Genomic DNA, 24039 nt, shown 5'->3' with positions numbered 1-24039 from the left:
TCAGCCGCCTTGTGTTGGAGTTCACCCCGGTGGACGAGAGGGTCGCGGGTTGTGTCGGCCAGAGTACCCGGCTTTCTTGGAGTCCTTGGGAGGGGTACTGGACAGTGCACCGACCGGGTACTCCGTTGTTCTACTGGGGGACTTCAACGCCCACGTGGGCAATGACAGTGACACCTGGAGAGGGGTAATCGGGAAAAACAGCTTCCCCGATCTGAACTCGAGCGGTGTTCAGTTATTGGACTTCTGTGCCATGGACTGTCCATAACGAACACCATGTTCAAGCACAAGGCTGTCCATCAAGTCACATGGCACCAGGACACAGGCCGGAGGTCAATGATCGACTTTGTTGTCGTGCCATCTGACCTCCGGCCGCGTGTCTTGGACACTCGGGTGAAGAGAGGGGTGGAGTTGTCAACCGATCACCACCTGGTGGTGAGTTGGATCCGCTGGCGGAGGAGGAAGCCGGAAAGACTCGGCAGACCCTAGCGCATTGTGAGGGTCTGTTGGGAACGTCTTGCGGAGCCCTCTGTCAGTAGGGAATTTAACTCACACCTTCTCCGGGAGAGCTTCTCCCATATCCCGGGGGAGGCTGGGAACATTGAGTCCGAGTGGACCATGTTCTCTACCTCCATTGTTGATGCGGCTGCTCGGAGCTGTGGTCGCAAGGTCTCCGGTGCGTGCGTCGTGGCGGCAACCCCTGAACCCGGTGGTGGACACCGGAAGTAAGGGATGTCGTCAGGCTGAAGAAGGAGGCCGCCTATCGGGCCACTCTGGCTTGTAGGTCATTGACAGGTATCGGCAGGCCAAGCGGGCCGCAGCTCATGCTGTCGTAGAGTCAAAAACCCGGCCTGGGAGGAGTTCGGGGAGGCCATGGAGGAGGACTATCGGTTGGCCCCAAAGAAATTCTGGCAAACCGTTCGCCGCCTCAGGAGGGGGAAGCAGTGCCTCACCAACACCGTTTACGGTGCGGGTGGAGACCTGCTAACCTCGACTGGGGATGCCGTCGGTCGGTGGAATCAATACGTTGAGGACTTCCTTAATCCCTCAGTCACGTCTTCCAAAGAGGAAGCAGAGACCGGGGACTCAGGGGCTGACTCGCCCATCATCCAAGCTGAAGTTACTGAGGTTGTTCGCAAACTCCTCAGTGGCAAGGCTCCGGGGGTGGATGAGATTCGCCCTGAGGACCTAAAGTCTATGGATGTTTTAGGACCACGTGGCGGTCGGGGACCGTGCCTCTGGACAGGCAGACCGGGGTGGTGGTCCCTCTGTTCAAGAAGGGGGGCTGGAGGGTGTGTTCCAACTACAGAGGGATCACACTCCTCAGCCTCCCATAAGGTCTATTCCAAGGTACTGGAGAGGAGAATCCGATCGATAGTCGAACCTCGGATTCAGGAGGAGCAGAGCGGTTTTGGTCCCGGTCGTGGAACACTGGACCAGCTCTATACCCTCCATCGGGTGCTCGAGGGTTCATGGGAGTTTGCCCAACCAGTCCACATGTGCTTTGTGGATCTGGAGAAGGCTTTCGACCATGTCCCTCGGGTTGTCCTTTGGGGGGTGCTCCGGGAGTACGTGGTCCGGGGCCCTTTGCTCAGGGCTGTCCGGTCCCTGTATGGCCGGAGCAGGAGCTGTGTTCACATTGCCGGCAGTAAGTCAGACCTGTTCCCAGTGCATGTTGGACTCCGCCAGGGCTGCCCTTTGTCACCGGTTCTGTTCATAGTTTTTATGGACAGAATTCCTAGGCGCAGTCAGGGTCGGAGGGTGTGGTCAGGGGTCGAAAGGTATCCGGTTTGGGGACCACAATATCTCATCTGCTGTTTGCAGACGATGTTGTCCTGATGGCTCCATAAAGCCCGGACCTGCAACATGCACTGGGACGGTTTGAGCCGAGTGGGAAATAACTGAGATGAGAATCAGCACCTCCAAATCTGAGGCCATGGTTTTCGACCGGAAAAAGGTGGCTTGCCTTCTCCGGGTGGGTGGGGAGTTGCCCTCTCCAGGTGGGTGGGGAGTCCTTGCCCCAAGTCGAGGAGTTCAAGTGTCTCGGGATCTTGTTCACGAGTGAGGGATGGAACGTGAGATTGACAGTTGGATCGGTGCAGCGGCTGCAGTGATGCAGTCGCTGCATCGACTGTTGTGGTGAAGAAGGAGCTGAGTCGAAAGGCAAAGCTCTCGATTTACCGGTCAATCTACGTTCCTGCCCTCACCTATGGTCATGAGCTTTGGGTAATGACCGAAAGGACAAGATCGCGGATACAAGCGGTCCAAATGAGTTTCCCCCGCCGGGTGGCTGGGCGAGATAGGGTGAAAAGCTCAGTCACACGGGAGGAGCTCGGAGTAGAGCTGCTGCTCCTCCAGCTGAGGTGGCTCGGGCATCTGTTCCAGATGCCTCCTGGGCACCTCCCTGGGGAGGTGTTTCGGGCATGTGCCACCGGAAAGAGGCCCCATGGAAGACCCAGGACACGCTGGAGGGATTATGTCTCTCGGCTGGCCTGGGAACGCCTCAGGATCCCCACGGAGGAGTTGGAGGAAATGTCCATATCTAATGTGATGCATTTTCTTAAATAAATTGTTCCAATATCTGGATACAAAATTAATTAAAGGCGGTATGGACGATTTTTTGGCGATTTGAGAACGCAGGCGGAAGTGCGGACTGATACAACACACACGTGCGTTTGTTTATTAGCGCAACGGAGCGCATCGCATCGCTCGTCTCCCGTAAATTTCTGTCCACTTCTGCGTCAGCTCGAACAGTCTTTCTCCGTCTTCATTTTGCCCCGTACACTGAGGGAACTATATTATGATAGATCCCTGCGCTTAGGCACGCGGAAACGTGGGGACGAGCCTGACGCGGCTGCAGGTGAGCGGTAGGTGCGTTTTATGATTGATACGTGGCAGGACAAATGATTTATCCACGCCACGAGGAAATATGATACAAATTTTGCTGAAAAAAATCGTCCATACCACCTTTAACTGAATGATCTCAATCCCTCTGATCTTTAAAAAGACCTACCCTTTAAATGGCAAGAAGAATCCTTTAGATCTGGGGTGTCAAATTCAAATACAATATGGGCAAAAAAAATTGCTACAAGTCAAAGGCCGGACGGGTTCAACCTTTTTGCTTGTATTGAACCTGGAGCCTATATACTCCCTGTATTAAACATGAATTACAAAATAAATACAATTTAAACAATAAATAAATCAGAATTTAAATGAAGTCTCACAGCATTGGCTTGAGTAATTTCAAGTGAAATAAATATATAAATAAAATTAAACTGCATTACAAACTGAAAAGGTGTCAAAGCACTGTTTCCTGTTCTATGATGTTCACTTGTCAGAGCCAGATACTTAGTGTCTCACCTTGGATACAAGTTCATCCATGTCTGGGGTCAGGCTTTGAGCTGAGGAGATCCTCGCACCTCTGTGTGATATGGCAAGTCACCATGAGCCACCACCTCACCATGAACCACCACCTCACCTTGAGCCACCACCTCATCATGAGCCACCACCTCACCATGAGCCACCACCTCACCATGAGCCACCACCTCACCTTGAGCAACCACCTCATCATGAGCCACCACATAAGCCACCACCTCACCATGAGCCACCACCTCACCATGAGCCACCACCTCACCATGAGCCACCACCTCACCATGAGCCACCACCTCACCATGAGCCACCACCTCACCATGAGCCACCACCTCATCATGAGCCACCACCTCACCTTGAGCCACCACCTCATCATGAGCCACCACATAAGCCACCACCTCACCATGAGCCACCACCTCACCATGAGCCACCACCTCACCATGAGCCACCACCTCACCATGAGCCACCACCTCACCATGAGCCACCACCTCATCATGAACCACCACCTCCTCATGAACCACCACCTCACCATGAGCCACCACCTCATCACATATTCCATTTTCAATGCTTTGCCACACAAAGATTCTTGGTGTATGATACAATGATAAGCGGTCTGCTGACCTGTGACCTTTTCCTCCTGCATCTTTTCCCTGATCCTCCCCACTAATCCACTTTTTTCCCCGCATATCGCAGGCGCTCCATCTGTTGTCAGTCCCATAAGTTTCTTCCACAGAAGCTCCATGAAGCTCTGTGAAGCTATATAGTCACGTGACACAGAGAGCCCAGTCCCTTTTCTTCTCGCGAGCAACGCAGATTCCGGGATTCATAGAACCGTAGTTACATCCGTAACTTTCGTTCTATTTCATCCCTTCTGACCGCCAGAGGCGGTGCCTTAAGCACTGGATGACAAATATCAACAATGTCCCGAGGGACCCCAATACAACATGTGAGATAAGACACGCCTACCTTACGACGAGGAGGGGTGCAGTCTCAGGATCCCCTCTAGTGGATTGGGGACTGCCACATTGATTCTATAGAATCGCGCAAATACATGCTGAAGTCCAGGAGGCTGCTGCGCAAATTGCATCCAGGGGCCCTCCGCTCATGGCCGCCCAGGAGGTGGACAGGCTTCTGGTAGAGTGGCATTTCATACCATCTGGAGGCTGGCGCTTCTGAGAAACATAAGCCTGCTCAATGGCCTCGATCACCCATCGGGCAAGGCGCTGTTTAGAAAGCGCTTGACCTTTTCTTGGGCCATCATAGCACACAAAGAGGCAATCTGACTTTCGAACAGGTGTCGTGGCTCATATATACACCTCCAGGGCCCGGACCGGGCAGACTGTGCAAGTTGGAGGGGATGAAGGAAGGAAAAGAGGCATCTGGCCAAAGAGTGACCCCAGAGTGCTCAGCATTCCACCTGCAGCAGGACTCACAAACAGACAAGGCCTGTATTTCACCGACCCGCTTACCTGAAGCCATAGCCAGGAGAAAGGCGGTCTTAAATTAAATCCATTTAAGATCTACCTGATCCAACGGTTCAAACGGAGGGGTTTGTAGTGCGTCCAACACCAGGGACAAATCCCAAGACGGGGCCACACGGCGTCTAGGAGGGTGAAGTTGCCGCGCCCCCTTCAAGAAAAGTGAAATTTTCCTGTCACTTCCCACTGAGGCACCATCAACACGGTCATGCCACCAAGATATTGCAGCCACATATACCTTGATGGTCGATGGAGACCGTCCCAGTTTCAGAAGTTCCTGCAAGAACTCCAGAATGGTGGAAACCTGGCAGTGTACTGGATCCAGACCCCGCTTCTGGCACCAACCATTAAAAAGCTTCCATCGATTCGCATTCAACCGGCGTGTAGATGGAGCCCGTGCACTGGAGATTGTGTGTTCTATCTCCTCACCATACTCTTAGAAGGCCATGCTGGACCCCGGAGCGGCCACACCCTGAGCTGAAAACGCCCCAGATCGGGGTGCAGAATCCTCCCTCCCAGTTGGGAGAGGAGATCCCTCCTGTGGGGAAGGGGTCTCGGGGAGCCGCAGCAGAGGCTGTGCAGCAGCGGAAACCAAACCCTGGCCGGCCAAAACGGAGCCACCAGGAGAAGGCTGTGTTTCCCCCTTGATGGGGGATCAGAGGGAGTGGTGGAAATCTTGGCCCAGAGGACCGGCACCGTCCATCACCATAGGGGACAGTGAGTCACCTCTCTGGATTCAAAGAGGTCGACCTCTGCCCTGACGAACATTCCCCAAATGTTGTCTATCACTTCTGGGTGAAGTATCCACTCCCTAGGCAGTTGACACTGACGGGATAGAAAATCCGCCACCACATTCCGTGGGCCGGGAATGTAGGACGCTCTCAAACTGAGAAAGTGGGGAGCTGCCTACACAAGGAGCTGTCGAGTCAAGTCCATCAGTCTCACCGACCTGTTGCCCCCCAAGTGGTTGATGTGATGAACCACCGTGGTGTTGTCGGCGCGAACCATGACATGTCTGCCGCCCAGAACTGGAAGGAAGTAGTTCAACGCCAGGCGCACTGCCATCAGCTCTAGCACATTTATGTGCTCTCTACTGACTGTGGAGACCACGTTCCTTGTGCCATGCGCCTTTGCCATGTCGCACCCCATCCTGTGAGAGACGCATCGGTGTGCACCATCTCCCTCCGAGACGGAAGGGAGCCAAACCAGCCAGTCGTCCAGGTAAGGTAGTATTTTCAAACCGCGTGCCTGGAGGGGAGCCAGAGCTGCAGCAACGCATCTGGTGAAAACCCTCAGCGACAGAGATAGACCGAATGGAAGGACTCTGAATTGGTAGTGACAACCTCGAAATGCAAAGCGCAGAAACTGCTGGTGGCATGATGCAATTGGAACATGAAAGTAGGCATCCTTGAGGTCTATGGAAGTGAACCACTCGTTCGGAGATATTGCCTGCAACATCTCCGTGCTCTTTAACATGTGGAATGACAGGGTTTTTAAAAACACATTGAGAACTGGGCGTAGATCGCCAGTCTTCTTTGGCACCAGGAAATACTGGGAGTAATAGCCCCCTTGATGTTGCAGTGGGTCCACAGGCACTATTGCCCCCTTGTCCCGTAAAATAGATTTCTCCTGAGTCAGTGCCAGGGCCATGAGCGGGTCGTGGACTACGGTCTACTTGACCAGGCCTGGTACAGGAGGCCGACGGCGGAACTGAAGATGGTAACCCCGGGAGAGAGTGCACAACACCCAGACGTCTGTGGTGTGTGCACCCAGTATTCCAACTGCCCCTGGGCTGGGCAGAATAAGGTGGTCCCGGGAGTGGAGTCCAGGCCACCCTCCTCCAATCAAAGGGCTGGCCACCCAGTGGACGTGTGGTGGTTGTATGGGCAAACGGGGCAACAGCCTGAGAGCCGGATGCAGGCAGGCCACTACATTGAGGTGTCCGTCTGCAGAGACCGACCAACTGGCCCCTAGTCCGGCTCCCTTGTGCAGTGCATTCTAACGCCTCAAGCCAGCCACCTTCCCCGGTCTCGGCAAGGACGGCCTAGATCGGGAAGGTGATCAACTTCTTTGTTCCTCAGAGTCTGTGGCCTTCCTCCTCTCCATGCCAATGGAAAAAGCCCCAGGTGTATAGAGGTCATTCATGTGACGTCACACGACCGCGCCCCAGGCTCCCCCAGGCTCTTTTGGGCATCTTGTCCGTCCGCAGTGCGTGTTTACCACTAGAAGCCCTTTCAATATTGCAGTCTGTCTGCTTCGATTTACAACAAAACACGGTTCGAAGAGGCCCAAAACCTGATTAATGATATCGCACGCTTTACTATAATCAAAATGGTGAAGGTATATGTGGCAACTGCAGCAACCGGGAAGATAAACGGAGAGAAGTTTTATCGGATACCGAGAAACCCGGAAATAAGAGCGCGCTGGACAGCTGCGATAAAACGTTCAAACTGGGAAATAAACGATCAGACTATGTCATTTTATATCTGTTAACTATTTGTAGTTGAATTGAAATTGTCACTCACTCGCGCAGCGAAGGTAGCTGACAGCTGTTCAGCCCTGTGCAGGTGACTGAACCCCAGGCATGCAGGCTCACGCACTGCTGCCTGTGCTCCGCAGAATTAACGCTGTAGAATTAACATCAGTTTTATTTAGGCGTAGACCCTTTGTTCAAAATTGGGACTTGTGAACCACCAGTGGGCTTGGATCGTAAATGTCCGGGTATGAGATATCTGGAAGAGTCTGTGATTTAGGCATAAAATATGGTCGATTGATCGCAGCTTTTCTAAATATCGACCTCGGTGTTGCTCATCCAAGGAGTTTGTGGAATCTGAAAGCACTGGAGCCTCCATCATTTACGTTTGAGATCACTTTTCACGCTCTATCAGTGCAAAGGAACACAACTCTGGACAGACAAGGGGGCGGCAACTTATGACAAGGGGGCGGCAATGTATGACAAGGGGGCGGCAACATATGACAAGGGGGCGGCATCATATGTGACTGACCGTGGATAAACCAGTTACAAGTCTACCGGGAGACATTTTGAGTTATTCACAGATTCTGAAAGTGTGAATTCAAAGCTATACAATGATGTCTCACTCATGCACATCTGATAGTATTTGAGTAAGTTGTGGTCATTTGAATGTAAACAACTCTCAAAACCTTTCACTGAGAAAACGGCCTCTAAAGATTCTCACCTGAGTGAGCCCAGAGTCACAGGGGGCGGGGCTCATTTGCATCTCATTGGGATAAGCCCTCCCCCCTGTCACACTGACAGCACCTCCCCCTACAGCTGTCACTCAAGACTCAAGAGGAGTGTTGTTATTGATGTGAACTGGACTTGAATCAGAATTAGAAGTTACTATATTGAAATGGAAATACTTTGATGCTATTCAGGGCCTTTTATAATCCAAGAATCAGAATCGGAATAGGGTTTATTGCCATTTGTCGATAAACAGAATTCACAGGTGATTCAGTGCAACACAAACAGCAAAACATTGAACACTGAGCACTAAACGGCATGATATGTATATAATGAAATATAAAAGGTATAAAGTTAAGTAGTGCAAAAGGAAGTGGTGATATGTACATTATAAAAATGTATTAATTAATGAGATAATATAATATATGATATGTACACCATCAGAGTCCAATTACATAACATCACATCCTCTTCTCTGCAGTGACTCTCGGCGCTGGGCATGTGAAGTCTTTTGCCTTGTCAGTACAGAAAGGCCTGATTTATTCATGCAGATAGGTCTGCCTGTCAATGTTCAGTCCAGGTGGGACCAGGACATGGAGATTGTCAACCGGAGGCAGAACAGCTGTATTGTGTAGTAGCTGAAATTCCACAGGTTCTGCATCACAGTGACGTTTTGCAAGCACCACACCTGGTCTCTTGGCATCAAAGCTGTAAACAAATAACAGGACATTTAAGAAATGGCTAACTATTTCACATAAAACACTCATTAACTCATTTTATTTTTAACACAATGTGAGTTTCAATATGAATACCTGAAGTGCTGATAACTCTTGATCTTTGGAATCTGCGCGCGCGCCGCTCCGTGCTGGGGTCAGTACGTAGCGACGCGCTGCAGAGAGTTTGAGGGAAAGTGTATGTGTAGAAGACAGACGGAGAGAGCGAAAGAATTAGATTAAGACATGTGACATTTGATAAAATAAGATATTCCTTTATTGTCCACACATGGAGAAATTTCATTGTTGCAACGCAGGTTGATACAGAGGAAAAGGACAGATAACTTTAATAAAAAAAATACTCTTAATAGAAAAACTCTTATAAACAGAACCTCTCATTTCTCAAAAAGGAATGGAGGGGGAAAATAAAGATAAAATAAAATAAAAACAGCTAGCGTAAGACAAAATAATACTAATAATATCTATAGCAATCTATAATTGCTATTCTGCATTTGCACTTTATTGTACATTTAATAAAGTGAAGTTAAGTAAATGATGTGTAATAAATAGTACCTGCTGTGCAAAGTGGAAGCTGTAATGCAATGGACTTCTGCACAGTTTTTGATCAAATCCAGCTCTGAGCGCCTCTTCTGAAAAGGGAAACAAAACAGTAAAAACAGTAAAAAAAACACGAAGATACAGACATTATACCATCCTCTTGAAACAGCTAGTTTCAAGAGACTACGTGATGTTGATTATTCAGAAAGTGGTCAAATTAAATTCAAGCCCGTATTTATAATGTAGAGTGCACTGAAGCAGCATGTTAGCTTAGCATTGCTGTCCCTGCTCCGGCACCCGAGGCTAAAGTGACATCACGAAACCACCTTAAAACACTGTGTTAAAGCAATACTTTAGAGTAAAAGTACCTCAGTTCCGTTGCAATGCAGTCCAGGGAATGTAAGCTCAGTCAGACAGTCTGGAGTAATGAATAATGTCTCTGAGAGGAGAACACGGAGGACACGTAGCTGTAGCCATGTGGTTCGCAGCTGATGGTGGAATAATATCAACAATGCGCTGGCTAGAAAAAGGTGACGCCCCCAGGAGCGCTGGAAAAAGACCTGAAAACTACCCATTTTTAACAGCTTAATGTATACGTTTAAGACAACCAATAGTGTTATCTGAAGCACACAGGGGCTCATTCATAACTTCAACAAAACACAAGCACATTCTGCAAAAAAACAAAAATCACACATTTGAAAAAAAAATAATCTTACTTTGGCTTTATCTCTGTTTGGTCCGGGCCGACTTGTGGCGTTTTTTCCCGTGGTCGATCACATATGCGATCACGTGGTTTTGTGACGTCGGTGAATGAGCTCTATAGGTGTTGGACAGTCAGAATGTAAATGTAATCAACCTCATGTTCCTGTTCCTTTGTTCTGTACCTGGAACTTGTCTGAGAAACCTGCATGTTTCCGTGCGGGGTGGGTCATGTGACCATCTGTTATTTATAGAAGGGGCACTGCTGAAGTGGCGAGACGGGAGACACTTGGGACAGACAGACTTGTAGGAGCAGACACGTGTGTGGACGGATCGGCTCTCCACGAGAATGGCCGACGAGTCCACACGAGGCAGAGTTTGGTTCTGATTGAATCACAAGACTAAATATTTTACTTTTGAGACAAGACAACTCCGCTTCTTTGTTTTATCAAGAGATTTTTTTCCATTACACCTCGTTCCAGGGAAGCGTGAAAAGAAGCGTGCCTTCTGGTCATCTAAAGCACTTTCTGTCTGGACACATTTTCAATAAAAAACTTTCAAGCTTGTGGACGTCACCCGTGTGCAATGGTTCGTTGTTTTCAAAGGATCTCCAGGAGAGATCCAAGATGACTCAAAACATGCATTTAAAACCACTTCAGACCTTTTGATGAGGTAATAACGTTATAACATGGGAAAAGCTCCACAAATGTTATGCTGCATAATACAAAAAAACAACAAATAGCTATTTGTTTTGGTATTTGTGGTACGTTATAGCGCCGCCCCAGATGGCATCAAGGAGAATCGAGGAGGTGAACAAAAATATGTGGGCTCTTTACAATGGTCAATTCAAGAATTAAAATCACCTGACAGACTGACTCTGAAAAGAGAGTGAGACAGGGCTGGGGTTGGTCCTCCCCAATTTATTAGACAATCAAAAACACTTCATGGTGTTGCAATTAATGAGAAGGAACATTAAATGCAGATGCATTTCTATTATATTTGTACAAACCAGAAATGTCCATCCCCAAAGTGATGCCGTTTTCTTCAATTGGTCCAGTGTCTGGATATAAATTAAATGTAAAAAAATGAAAAAATATAATACAATAAAATAAATGTCATAAAAAGGAGTGCAAATCCTTCTTGGATATAAATGTGTGTGTGATGTATATTGTACATTATTGTTAGGTAAATGTACTGATCTGTGTGGCATCTTGCAGGTCCAGAGCGATGCAGTTTAACTTCCCTCAGAAGAAAGGTACAGGGCTGTCGCGGCTCATCCCAAACTGCCCCGCCCCCGCCCTGTCCCTGCTCTACCAGATGTTAGCCTACGACCCCGACGAGCGCATTGGTGCTGACACCGCCCTCAGGCACATGTACTTCAGGGAGACCAGGTACGAGAACACTTCTGCCATCATGTTTATATTATATCCTTGGAGATGAAAAAGTTTAATACAATAATACGTTTTTGGTACATTCAATGCAAAGCAATAAAGCCATGAAGTGATTGTCCATCCCTCAGCTTCAGATGACCCATGTTCCCTCTAATTCTTCATGTGTCTGAGCAAACACACAAACTCCCCTTAGAGCACTGTGGTCACGGCCGTGTCACATCTGTCCAAGTGACATGCTTTGTTAAAAGAGTCAAACTACAAGTGTGGTGCATTCAGGGGAGGAGCCTGAGGGCAGGGCAGAGCCTCACCTCACCATCTTGGGAGAAAAGAAAAGTTCTTATGAAATATAATAAGTGTTAATATTTGTCATCTGGTATGTATTTTAAACCCCCTTTCCTTTTAATCCAATATAGAACAATAATTTTCAATTAATCAGAATTGGCGATGAGGCAGCACCTCGCTCTGCCTCTCGGATCACACTATAATGCCTCACAAACTGAGCTGGTGCGATGCAGATCATGTGTCCTACTCTCCTTCTGTTTATAACATATGAAACACTCTGACGAAGTGCTCTGTACTTCCATACTGTGGATAATATATGAAATGTATTCCTGAAACATGTTTTAGGCAGATTCATTATAAAACCGCAGTAAAAGTTCACTCGGTGAGGCAAACAATACCCCTGACTTATGACAGGGGGCGCTCCTGAGCCCGTGGACTGTTGAATCCTCTTTGTTCTTGAACTCTTTTATTTCTTATTTACAATCCGGCTTATCAAAATGTAAAGTTAAAGACCAGAAACTTGTATTTATTTTGGCTTGAAATAGGCTCAATTAGAATAAATTTAGTCCTGATTTGAAATATGTGTCACATGTTTGTGTAAAGAATGCTGAAATGAGATATAAAGCAAAACTCATTGTTAATTAAATGTTTGAGGAGCTCTTTTGGGTTCATTCACATTTGTAAATTGCTCGCTCTGAACCTCACAGCACCTCACTGAATTACAACAGTCATTTCTGTTAGAATATGTGATATAGTGCTGCCCGGTGGTGGAGTGGTTAAGACACAGCACATATGCCAAGCTCCAAGTGCGGCTGGCTACAGTGTTGTGAGTTCGAATCCAGACTCCGACAATTTACTGCATGTCCTCCCTTCTCGCATCCCCATTTCACACTCACCTGTCCTGTCTAATAAAGAATACTTTTCTATAAATGCTTTAAGCCACTTACAATGAAAAAGACAAAAATCTTGTTCATGACTTGTGTAGTGGTCCGGGAGTTGAATTAATAACTAATGGGTGTCCTATTCAAAAAACAGAAAATATGGGTAATTTCATTCATTCATTTTCTACCGCTTGTTCCCTTTCGGGGTCGCGGGTGACTGGAGCCTATCCCAGTGACTTTGGGCCTTAGGCGGGGTACACCCTGGACAGTGGCCAACTCGTCGCAGGGTCGACAGACATAGACATAGACACACAGATAACCAATCACTTTCACATTCATTCACTAGGGCCAATTTAGAGTCACCAATCTTACCTAACACATGCATGTGTTACGGTGGGAGGAGCCGGAGAACCCACGGTAACACGGGGAGAACATGCAGACTCCACCCAGAGTGATGTCATGTGATGTTGGTCTGGTCCGGGAATCCAACCCATGATCTCCTTCTTGGGAGGCAAGAGCGCTAACCGCCTTTGCCACCGTGGGTTAGCGCTCTCGCCGTGAACAACAACAGGCCATCATGCACACGGCGTCAGTCAGACAGCCGCATACGGCGACTACGAAACCACAGACAACTGCCTGATGTGAAAATATCTTGCAACTTACTTTTTCGTATATATCCAAGTCGATACTGGTTTTGGAAACTGTCTTCTGTGAAATGTCGGTAGCATAACATTGGTTGCCACACATCGCCGCTGGGTTTCCTAAAACATTCTCTTAGTCCGGGACAAATCGTGTCCAAAGACGTCCTCTACTCTTCCCTTTTGGCCCCTCAAAGAGCCCGCTTCCCTCTAGAGCAGTGCAGTGCTTCACATCTCAGTATTATTGCAAGATTCGTCGTGTAAATGGTTAAATTCCGCTCTGTAGCACATTTCAGACGAGAACAATGAGGGGCGGCTACAGCATGTTCCTGGTGTGACGTCACTGATTTTGCCACAGCGGTTAAAGCATTCGGTTACCAAAGCGGTTGCTATGGCGCGTTCTCGGGTTTGGCCGAATTAACTCGTAATTTTTTTTTGTCATTGGTTAAAACTTGGTGTGAAAAAATAAACTATATTCCACTTATTAACAGACGTTGCAGCCCATCTTTAATGCATGTTTCCTGTTGTAAGAAGCACTTTGAATTGCCTTGTGTATGAAATGTGCTCTACAAATAAACTTGCCTTGCCTCATGCAAAAATTGAACATTACTGTAGAGGGCCAATAACACACAGTGGACGGGCCTGTCAGTGACCTGGGACCCCCACCATGCTTTCCCAAAATACATATTTAAATAGTATAGTAGTTAAACAATGAGAAACATTGTTTTCGCATCGTAATATTTCCAGCCAAAGCACGGCTGCAAAAGTGCGCACGAAGTGTGCGAAGCGCTCGCCCGCTTCCAAACACCCACTAACACCCTCGTCCACTAACGCCCTCGTCCACTAACGCCCTCGTCCACTAACGCCCTCGTCCACTAACGCCCTCGTCCACTAACGCCCTCGTCCACTAACACCCTCGTCCACTCGTGCACATTAGTGCACACTAATTGGTAGTGGGAAAATGTAACATAATTGTTGTAAACGGGAAAAGCGAAGCGGTCGTTATTCCCATGTAAAGCGCTCGTTTGCACTGAGCGCGCGTTCTCTCCACTTGCGCGCGTTCTCTCCACTCACGCGTTGTCTGACTGCTTTGTGTTTAATGTGTCTTCTCGTGTCTCTCTTCAGGCTGTCGGAGAGGAGAGCCCAGAGCCTCCAGCGGGGGGTGAATGTGGATGGCCTGGACAACATGGCGGTGCAGAACTCTTTGGAGCACCTGTGGCATCCCACCAGACTGGGCCGAGTCCTGCGGGGGCGACACCCCAGACAGACGCCTCTCAGTGTACGGACACAAAACATAAATCACATCATAAGTAAATCAACATCAATACAATTTACAACAGAAGGGAATTAGAAACAAAATTCAACCTAACACATTGTAATGTAAATATGAGTTTGAAACGGTCTGAAGAAGCTGCGTCCCTCTCATGGCGGTGGCAGCGGTCACATGTTGTTGCTTTGGTTACAGTAATAATTGCCGTGGTTCTGGTGATGGATCAGGGTAAAGTGGAGCTGCGTTTAATATTGGAGTCATATGGCCTATTTATACGCTCGTTTTTCTTCCAAGTGTTTTTGGTTCCAGAGATACAGTGTATGTGACGAGCTCTATTCTATAAAACAAAATCAAGAGAAATGTTGGCCATAAAATGGAAGATAACATCTAAAACAAATCTGTTTCTCTCCTGCTGCACTCACTTCCTGTCACCAGGGGGCGCGCCAGCCAAAAATCTCAGAAGAAAACAATAACAGCCATTGCTCGTATTTAAATCATACAATAGTTCTGATCTGACAACACCTTGGAGTGGCGCGTTTTGATGACATCACAGAGGTGGAGGTGTTCTGCTGTAGAACTCGGCTCTACTTCCTGTCATTTTCTTTTTAAAGATTTTGTGCTGCTTTATTGACAGGAAAGTGTGAAATGGGGGATGAGAGAAGGGAGGACATGCAGTGAATGTCGGAGTCAGAAATCAAACTCGCAACACTGCGTCCGGCTGAGCCTGGCGTACATGTGCTGTGCTTTAACCACTCCACCAAACAAATGGTGTTTTGTGAAGATTTATTGACCAAACATTTAAACAGATGAATATGCAAATGAGGCCTAAGTGAAGGAGGAGCCTGGACTGTGACACATGTGTCTATACCAGGGGTCAGCTCTTCAGGGGTCAGCTCTACAGGGGTCAGCTCTACAGGGGTCAGCTCTACAGGGGTCAGCTCTACAGGGGGTCAGCTCTACAGGGGGTCAGCTCTACAGGGGTCAGCTCTACAGGGGTCAGCTCTACAGGGGTCAGCTCTACAGGGGGTCAGCTCTACAGGGGTCAGCTCTACAGGGGTCAGGTTTTCAGGGGTCAGCTCTACAGGGGTCAGCTCTTCAGGGGTCAGCTCTACAGGGGTCAGCTCTACAGGGGTCAGCTCTACAGGGGTCAGGTCTTCAGGAGTCAGGTCTTCAGGGGTCAGCTCTACAGGGGTCAGGTCTTCAGGAGTCAGGTCTTCAGGAGTCAGCTCTTCAGGGGTCAGGTCTTCAGGAGTCAGGTCTTCAGGAGTCAGCTCTTCAGGGGTCAGGTCTTCAGGAGTCAGGTCTTCAGGAGTCAGCTCTACAGGGGTCAGCTCTTCAGGGGTCAGGTCTTCAGGAGTCAGGTCTTCAGGAGTCAGCTCTACAGGGGTCAGCTCTTCAGGGGTCAGGTCTTCAGGAGTCAGGTCTTCAGGAGTCAGCTCTACAGGGGTCAGGTCTTCAGGGGTCAGCTCTTCAGGGGTCAGCTCTTCAGGGGTCAGCTCTACAGGGGTCAGCTCTACAGGGGTCAGCTCTACAGGGGTCAGCTCTTCAGGGGTCAGCTCTTCAGGGGTCAGCTCTACAGGGGTCAGCTCTACAGGGGTCAGCTCTACAGGGGTCAGGTCTTCAGGAGTCAGGTCTTCAGGAGTCAGGTCTTCAGGAGTCAGCTCTACAGGGGTCAGCTCTTCAGGGGTCAGGTCTTCAGGAGTCAGGTCTTCAGGAGTCAGCTCTACAGGGGTCAGGTCTACAGGGGTCAGCTCTACAGGGGTCAGCTCTACAGGGGGTCAGCTCTACAGGGGGTCAGCTCTACAGGGGGTCAGCTCTTCAGGGGTCAGCTCTACAGGGGTCAGGTTTTCAGGGGTCAGCTCTTCAGGGGTCAGCTCTTCAGGGGTCAGCTCTTCAGGGGTCAGCTCTTCAGGGGTCAGCTCTTCAGGGGTCAGCTCTACAGGGGTCAGCTCTACAGGGGTCAGCTCTACAGGGGTCAGGTCTTCAGGAGTCAGGTCTTCAGGGGTCAGCTCTACAGGGGTCAGGTCTTCAGGAGTCAGGTCTTCAGGAGTCAGCTCTTCAGGGGTCAGGTCTTCAGGAGTCAGGTCTTCAGGAGTCAGCTCTACAGGGGTCAGCTCTTCAGGGGTCAGGTCTTCAGGAGTCAGGTCTTCAGGAGTCAGCTCTACAGGGGTCAGCTCTACAGGGGTCAGCTCTTCAGGGGTCAGCTCTTCAGGAGTCAGGTCTTCAGGAGTCAGCTCTACAGGGGTCAGGTCTTCAGGGAACAGCTCTTCAGGGGTCAGCTCTTCAGGGGTCAGCTCTACAGGGGTCAGCTCTACAGGGGTCAGCTCTACAGGGGTCAGCTCTACAGGGGTCAGCTCTTCAGGGGTCAGCTCTTCAGGGGTCAGCTCTACAGGGGTCAGCTCTACAGGGGTCAGCTCTACAGGGGTCAGCTCTACAGGGGTCAGCTCTACAGGGGTCAGGTCTTCAGGAGTCAGGTCTTCAGGAGTCAGGTCTTCAGGAGTCAGCTCTACAGGGGTCAGCTCTTCAGGGGTCAGGTCTTCAGGAGTCAGCTCTACAGGGGTCAGGTCTTCAGGGGTCAGGTCTTCAGGGGTCAGGTCTTCAGGGGTCAGGTCTTCAGGGGTCAGCTCTACAGGGGTCAGCTCTTCAGGGGTCATGCTGGAAGGACATAGACCGCTCTGTCTGAAGTTCTGGCTCTGACAATGTCAGGCCAGAGAAGCTTTATTTTTTATTTTATTTTTATTTTTTTCCGAGCGAGTCAGTAGATAAAATAAGTGCAAATAAGTCCAAATAAATACGTGTCACCAAAACAAGACAATTCAAAAATAGTTTCTTATTCAAACTCTAAAAGAGTGGGAAGAAGAAAATTGAAATTGAATCCCATTTCTGTCTTAAATGAAGGCATACACCAAAAAGACAACAACAGAAGGAGGCATGTTTATTTGTAGAGCACATTCATACACAAGGCAATTCAAAGTGCTTCACAACAGGAAAAAATGCATTAAAATCACAAACAGACCACACACATAGCATTCCAGACACTCCCTCCCATATTTATGTGACATTGCCAGTATGACCGGTGTCTCCGGGATGGACACATCACTTTTAGATTGATTCTTTCCCATATCAGCGCGCTATCTGCATCTGCACACGTCTGTGCTGAGCGTATATATCTTTTACCACGACTCTCTGGTTGACGCCTCCACCTGATGTGTGGCGCTTTGTATCTTTACCAACGGACCCAGTCTCGTCTGCCCCGCCCTAGATTTAGCTTTCACTAAACTAATTGTCTCAGTCAAAACTCGACCAAAGCTTTTAGTATTAAAACTGGCTCTTGGTCAGTGGTCAGGTGTGCCAGGCTCTTCCTGGTCCTTACAGTGGGCTTAGTACTGACCGACCTAAGCAGCGTGTGTTCTCCCAACAGAATATTAAATTCCAATCTCAAATAAGACTGTATCAAATAATCACATTTATCTATTTATAAATATGAGTTACATCATTATTATAATTATAACAGTTAGAAAATCTAACCATCCCAGCAAAGGGAAGGACAAAAAGACCAATAATGGTAAAAACAGCACATACCAACAATGGGAACAATATCAACAAGCACAAACCAACACTGCAAAATACAGGCAATACATTTAAAGCTGTTACTCTATATTCTTCACTTAAGTTTGTGGATATTAGAGAATTGTAGATATATAGAGAATTCCACTTTTCACCCACATACTGTCACTCAAACACTCTTAAGAGTGGTTTGAACTATGGCTCGTGTAACATTTCCACAGCCTCTCAAATTGTGAATTTGCTCTTTGAGTGGAAATAACTTTTGCACATTACTTACCACATTAATAACCTATTGAAGGCTTTGAATATTAAAATGACAGTAAAGTAGTTTACAAGGTCAGGGAATTTTAATATTTTTGACTGAATAAAAAGATCATGTGTGTGTTCTAAAAAAACAACTTTATGAATAATCCAGACTGCTTGTTATTGCAATATGAACAATGTGTTTCCAGTAGTTGAGCTTTGATGATGGTTTACTTCATACTTACATACTTACTCACAGTAAGTGAAGTAAGGGAGAATCAATGAGCATTATAATATATGAAGTGCATTTTTATCCAGGTATTGATTTGCTTTGTTGCTTTCGGTTGTATTCATGATTCTGGAATGGTTTTATGATTTTACCAAACATCATTACTTTTGTCTTATTTAGATTCTATGATAAAAAAAAATTGATTTGTTCCAATTTTAGATCACATTCAGTGTCAATGAACTCTTTGTAATCTAAATTACTAGATTACAAAGCATTGAATTCTCTCAGTCTATAGGCATCATACCCCTCATAACAATCTAACCCTAACCCCTCGTCATACCCCTCATAACGAAAGTTATGACTGTAACTACGGTTCTATGAATCCCTACTGACCGCCAGAGGCGGTGCATAAAGCACTGGATGATCATCCTTGCGCATACACAGGTCGAGAATTAATAACAAAAAAGTCACCTTTGACCCCCGATGGCTCACATGAGTCTATATAGTCACGTGACACCAGGAGCTCAGTCCCTAGAAACCTTCTCGCAAAGCACGAGAATTCCGAGGGACCGGATGCTCTGGCGGTAATCCGTGATTCATAGAACCTTAGTTACAGTCGTAACTTTCATTCTATTTCATCCCTACTGACCGCCAGAGGCGGTGCATAAAGCACTGGATGACGAATACCAGCAGGGTCCCGAGGAATAGACAAAGCCATACCTCAATGGGACGCAGAAGAGTGTTGCCGGAGAACCTCTTCCAGCGGTTGTGGAGAAACCACATTCACTCTATAGAATCTTACAAAGGTGTTCGGGAATGCCCCACAGATCACGTCCAAGGACACCCCGTTCATAGCCCTCAGAGGCGACTGTTGTTGTGATTTTGGGCCTTACAAAAATAAATTGAATTGTATTGAAATAGCGGCCCACGAAGTTGAGAGCCCCCTTGTGGAGTGGCACCTCACCCCGGACGGCAACGGTCACCCTTGTCGAGTATAGGCTTCCGTGATTACATCAACAATCCAGCGCACGAGACGCTGTTTGGACAGAGCCTGGCCCTTGCGCGGGCCGGCGAAACAAACAAACAGGCTCTCAGATTTGCGTATCAATGCTGTAGCACACACATATGCCTCAAGCGCACAGGACACAGCTGTTCGGCAGCAGATCCCGCACCAAAACGTGCCAGTTGTAGCGGCCGGTTGTGCCCCGCCGCCAAAATCACCTTTGGAACAAAATCCATATTCGGCCAAAGGGAAACTCCAGAATTGTCAGGGTGCCACCGAAAACAGGAGTCTGCAACGTACAAAGCCTGGAGCTCACTCACCCGCTTCGCCGAGGCCATCGCCAGAAGGAATGCAGTCTTCATTGACAGCCATTTAAGGTCAACCTGCAACAGAGGCTCAAATGGAGGGGATCGCAACGCCTCCAGCACTAGGGACAGGTCCCATGCCGGGACCACAGAACGGGCGGGCGGGCGGAGCAAACGCCGGGCACCTCCTCCATCCTCCTCTTGTAGCCGGCCTCAGCCTGCCTGATCTTCCTCCTCAGCTCCTTCTGCACAGTCCTCAGCTCCTCCTTGTTCCCTGACCTGAAGGTTCTCTTCTTCTCCTTCAGCAGAGCCTTCAGTTCACGGTTAATCCATGGCTTGTTGTTTGGAAAACACCGCACCGTCCGGGAGGGAACAATGTTCTCAAAACAGAAGTTGATGTAGTCCGTGATGCACTCTGTGATGGTGTTGATGTCCCTCCCATGTGGACCATAGAGCTCAGTCCAGACAGTGGTGCTGAAGCAGTCCCTCAGAGCCTCCTCGCTCTCAGCAGACCACATCCTCACCTCACGGGACACCACAGGCTGCCTGCGCACGATGGGTTCATACACAGGCCTCAGATGTACAAGGTTGTGGTCCGAGCTGCCCAGGGGAGGGAGGGGGGAAGAAGAATAAGCCTCTTTGGTGCTGGCAAAAAACAAGTCCAATGTTCTATTGTTTCTGGTGGGGCAGGTAACATACTGGGTGTATGTTGGTAGAACAGAAGAGGGAGAAGCGTGTTTAAAGTCACCAGAGATGAGGAAGAGAGCCTGTGGGTGCTGTGTTTGCTGCCTACAAGTGCAGGAGAGCAGTGCTTCACAAGCATATTCAGCATTGGCAGACGGGGCCACATAGACTGCGATTTTGCCGCGTAGGGCAAGCTTGGGCCGTGCGCTCTAGAGCCTCCAGGGCGGCCGGGCCAAATAGTTCTCCGGGAAGAACTGGAACACCCCTCAAGGGCTTCCTACTAGCCTCCGAGAGCGGAGACTGTGCCAGCCATACTTGGCGGCGAGCTTGCACTAATGTAGAGAGCAGACGCTCTAGTTCCCTTGACATGAGGGCGAAAGCCTGCAAGGAAGCGTCAACCAGCCCATGTGTTGGTTGGTCCACCGGCACCGTCTCAAGGGAAACCGACAGGCCAAGCATTAAATGAGACAAGGAGTTTCCAATGCGACCCATACGAGCTCCCATGTCATACGCCTTACACAGAAGGTCGTCTGTAACCCGGCACTGTGGTCGTGGACACCGGGCATTAGTCTGTAAAGTCTCCTCTGGACAGACGATGAGGGAGGCAATAGCCGGCTCCACTGCCGGCATATGTCCCAGGCCAAGCTTCTGAGGATCCTGCATCAGTGCCAAAACCCTGCCATCTGAAGTAGGCCTCGAAAATGCCTTTGGGTCTGTCCAACAGGCATGCAGTTCCTTAATGTACTCCTCCGAGGGAGGAACTGCAAAGTGGGACGCTGCAGCCTGGCGACGAAAGAAGGCGCTCGAGGGTGCCGCCTCATCCCGCGGAACATCCAGCTTTAAGCGGGAAAGTGCCGTCCGCAAAGCCGCTGTGACAGTGTCATCACTGTCGGCCTGAGAGCCGACAGAGGCCAGTGAGCCAGATTCTGAAACTCTGGAGCTCAGAACGTCAGACTCCAGCTGAAACTGAGTGTCTGAAGCAGCCACAGATATGACGTCATCATATGGTGAGGCTGTGTCATGCTCCTCCTGCCGTTGTGCCACGACCCAACTGGCATCAGTCTGGAGTCTCTGGATAACTGCCCGCATTTGGGCCAGTTCAGATGTCAGCGTGCTCACTTGCACTGCTAACTTCCCGGGGCCCTTCTTTTTCTTAAATGGGGGGCCGCCTTGAGTAGCCGTGGACGGCCGCTTGCAACCCCCAGTCTGGCCAGCCGGAGGCGCCACAAACAACCAGTCTGAACCGTCCTCGAAAGCCGCCAAGCGCGCGACGCGCACAGACCGCGGCATAACTGAACAGTTGGAGCAAGCATCATCGGAGAGTGCTTCCCGAAGATGATCCACTCCAAGACAAGCAGGGCAGAGATCATGCCCATCGTCAGGCTGCAGCGGCGCCAGGCAGGACCAGCAACACAGGGACTCCAGCATGATAAGACCGGAGCCCAAACAGAGTCGGGTCGAGCAGAACGCCACTAGCGACTCTAAGATATAAAACCTCTATCCCGGTAAGAGGGGCGCAGCGGATTCAGGTCGAGCAGTGAACGCCACTAATGACCCGCTATGTGAAGGTGACGCGCGGGATCAGATTGAGCTGAGCACGCCACTAATGACCCAATGTAAACATAAAACCAGCTACAGGAACAACCAGGTCGAGCCAAAAACGCCACAGATTGTGTGTAACCGGCTGAAAACAAAGTAGTTCAGAACTAATGACCCGAAAACGGCAATAGTTAGAACTTAAAGCCACGTGGCTCTATTCGCAAACCAAGCACGGATAAACACAAAACCGGGTACGATTGTACGGTTTAAATTCAACAAAAATCTACCGAGCGCACGGCTACGGCGAAATGCATTAAAGGGGTACTTACCAGTCGTAGAAAACAACGTAAATATACCTCCTCATTGCAACCGGTCCGACACGCTTGTGCAGCCCCAGGAGGGCGAGCGAACTCGTTGCACCGACTGTACCACAGTCACAGGGCTAACGGGCTACAAGCGGCAAAACGAACCAACTTTGTGGGAAAACAGTAAACAGCCAAACAACAACCACATATACAACCTGCATCCGAGAAGGTGAAAAGAGACTCACGTGAGCCACCGGGGGTCAAAGGTGACTTTTTTGTAATTATCGACCTGTGTATGAGCAAGGATGATCATCCAGTGCTTTATGCACCGCCTCTGGCGGTCAGTAGGGATGAAATAGAACCCTCATAATCCTCTAACCCTAACCCCTCATCATACCCCTCATAACCCCCTAACCCTAACCCTCATAACCCTCTAACCCTAACTCCCCATCATACCCCTCATAACCCTCTAACCCTAACCTCCCATCACACCCCTCATAACCCTCTAACCCTAACCTCCCATCATACCCCTCATAACTCTCTAACCCTAACCCCTCATCATACCCCTCATAACCCTCTAACCCTAACCTCTCATCATACCCCTCATAACCCTCTAACCCTAACCCCTCATCATACCCCTCATAACCCTCTAACCCTAACCCTTCATCATAACCCTCAAAACCCTCTAACCCTAACCCCTCATCATACCCCTCATAACCCTCTAACCCTAACCCCTCATCATACCCCTCATAACCCTCTAACCCTAACCCTCATAACCCTCTAACCCTAACTCCCCATCATACCCCTCATAACCCTCTAACCCTAACCCCTCATCATACCCCTCATAACCCTCTAACCCTAACCCTTCATCATAACCCTCAAAACCCTCTAACCCTAACCCCTCATCATACCCCTCATAACCCTCTAACCCTAACCCCTCATCATACCCCTCATAACCCTCTAACCCTAACCCTCATAACCCTCTAACCCTAACTCCCCATCATACCCCTCATAACCCTCTAACCCTAACCCCTCATCATACCCCTCTAACCCTAACCCCATCATACCCCTCATAACCCTCTAACCCTAACCCCTCATCATACCCCTCATAACCCTCTAACCCTAACCCCTCATCATACCCCTCATAACCCTCTAACCCTAACCCCCCATCATACCCCTCTAACCCTAACCCCTCATCATACCCCTCATAACCATCTAACCCTAACCCCTCATCATACCCCTCTAATCCTCTAACCCCTCATAACCCTCTAACCCTAACCCCTCATCATAACCCTCTAACCCTAACCCCTCATCATACCCCTCATAACCCTCTAACCCTAACCCTTCATCATAACCCTCATAACTCTCTAACCCTAACCCCTCATCATACCCCTCATAACTCTCTAACCCTAACCCCTCATCATACCCCTCATAACCCTCTAACCCTAACCTCTCATCATACCCCTCATAACCCTCTAACCCTAACCCCTCATCATACCCCTCATAACCCTCTAACCCTAACCCTTCATCATAACCCTCAAAACCCTCTAACCCTAACCCCTCATCATACCCCTCATAACCCTCTAACCCTAACCCCTCATCATACCCCTCATAACCCTCTAACCCTAACCCTCATAACCCTCTAACCCTAACTCCCCATCATACCCCTCATAACCCTCTAACCCT

General features: G+C 48.9%; 1 protein-coding gene across 1 annotated transcript in view; it reads left to right on the top strand.

Annotated features, from left to right (window-relative positions):
• LOC140370234 (MAPK/MAK/MRK overlapping kinase-like) overlaps positions 1-24039 on the top strand; it is a 56372-nt gene that overhangs the window by 16759 nt on the left and 15574 nt on the right. The window contains exons 9-10 of the mRNA XM_072457295.1: positions 11234-11407; positions 14334-14487. Coding sequence (XP_072313396.1) covers positions 11234-11407; positions 14334-14487 — 328 coding nt within the window. The remainder of the gene's footprint in view (positions 1-11233; positions 11408-14333; positions 14488-24039) is intronic.

This window comes from Eucyclogobius newberryi, unplaced genomic scaffold (genome assembly GCF_026437365.1).
Source record: "Eucyclogobius newberryi isolate DKJ021-1_F unplaced genomic scaffold, fEucNew1.0.hap1 SCAF_21, whole genome shotgun sequence".
Taxonomy (NCBI): domain Eukaryota; kingdom Metazoa; phylum Chordata; class Actinopteri; order Gobiiformes; family Gobiidae; genus Eucyclogobius; species Eucyclogobius newberryi.
Note: the sequence above shows the minus strand (reverse complement) of the source record. Positions and strands in the feature narration are given on the sequence as shown.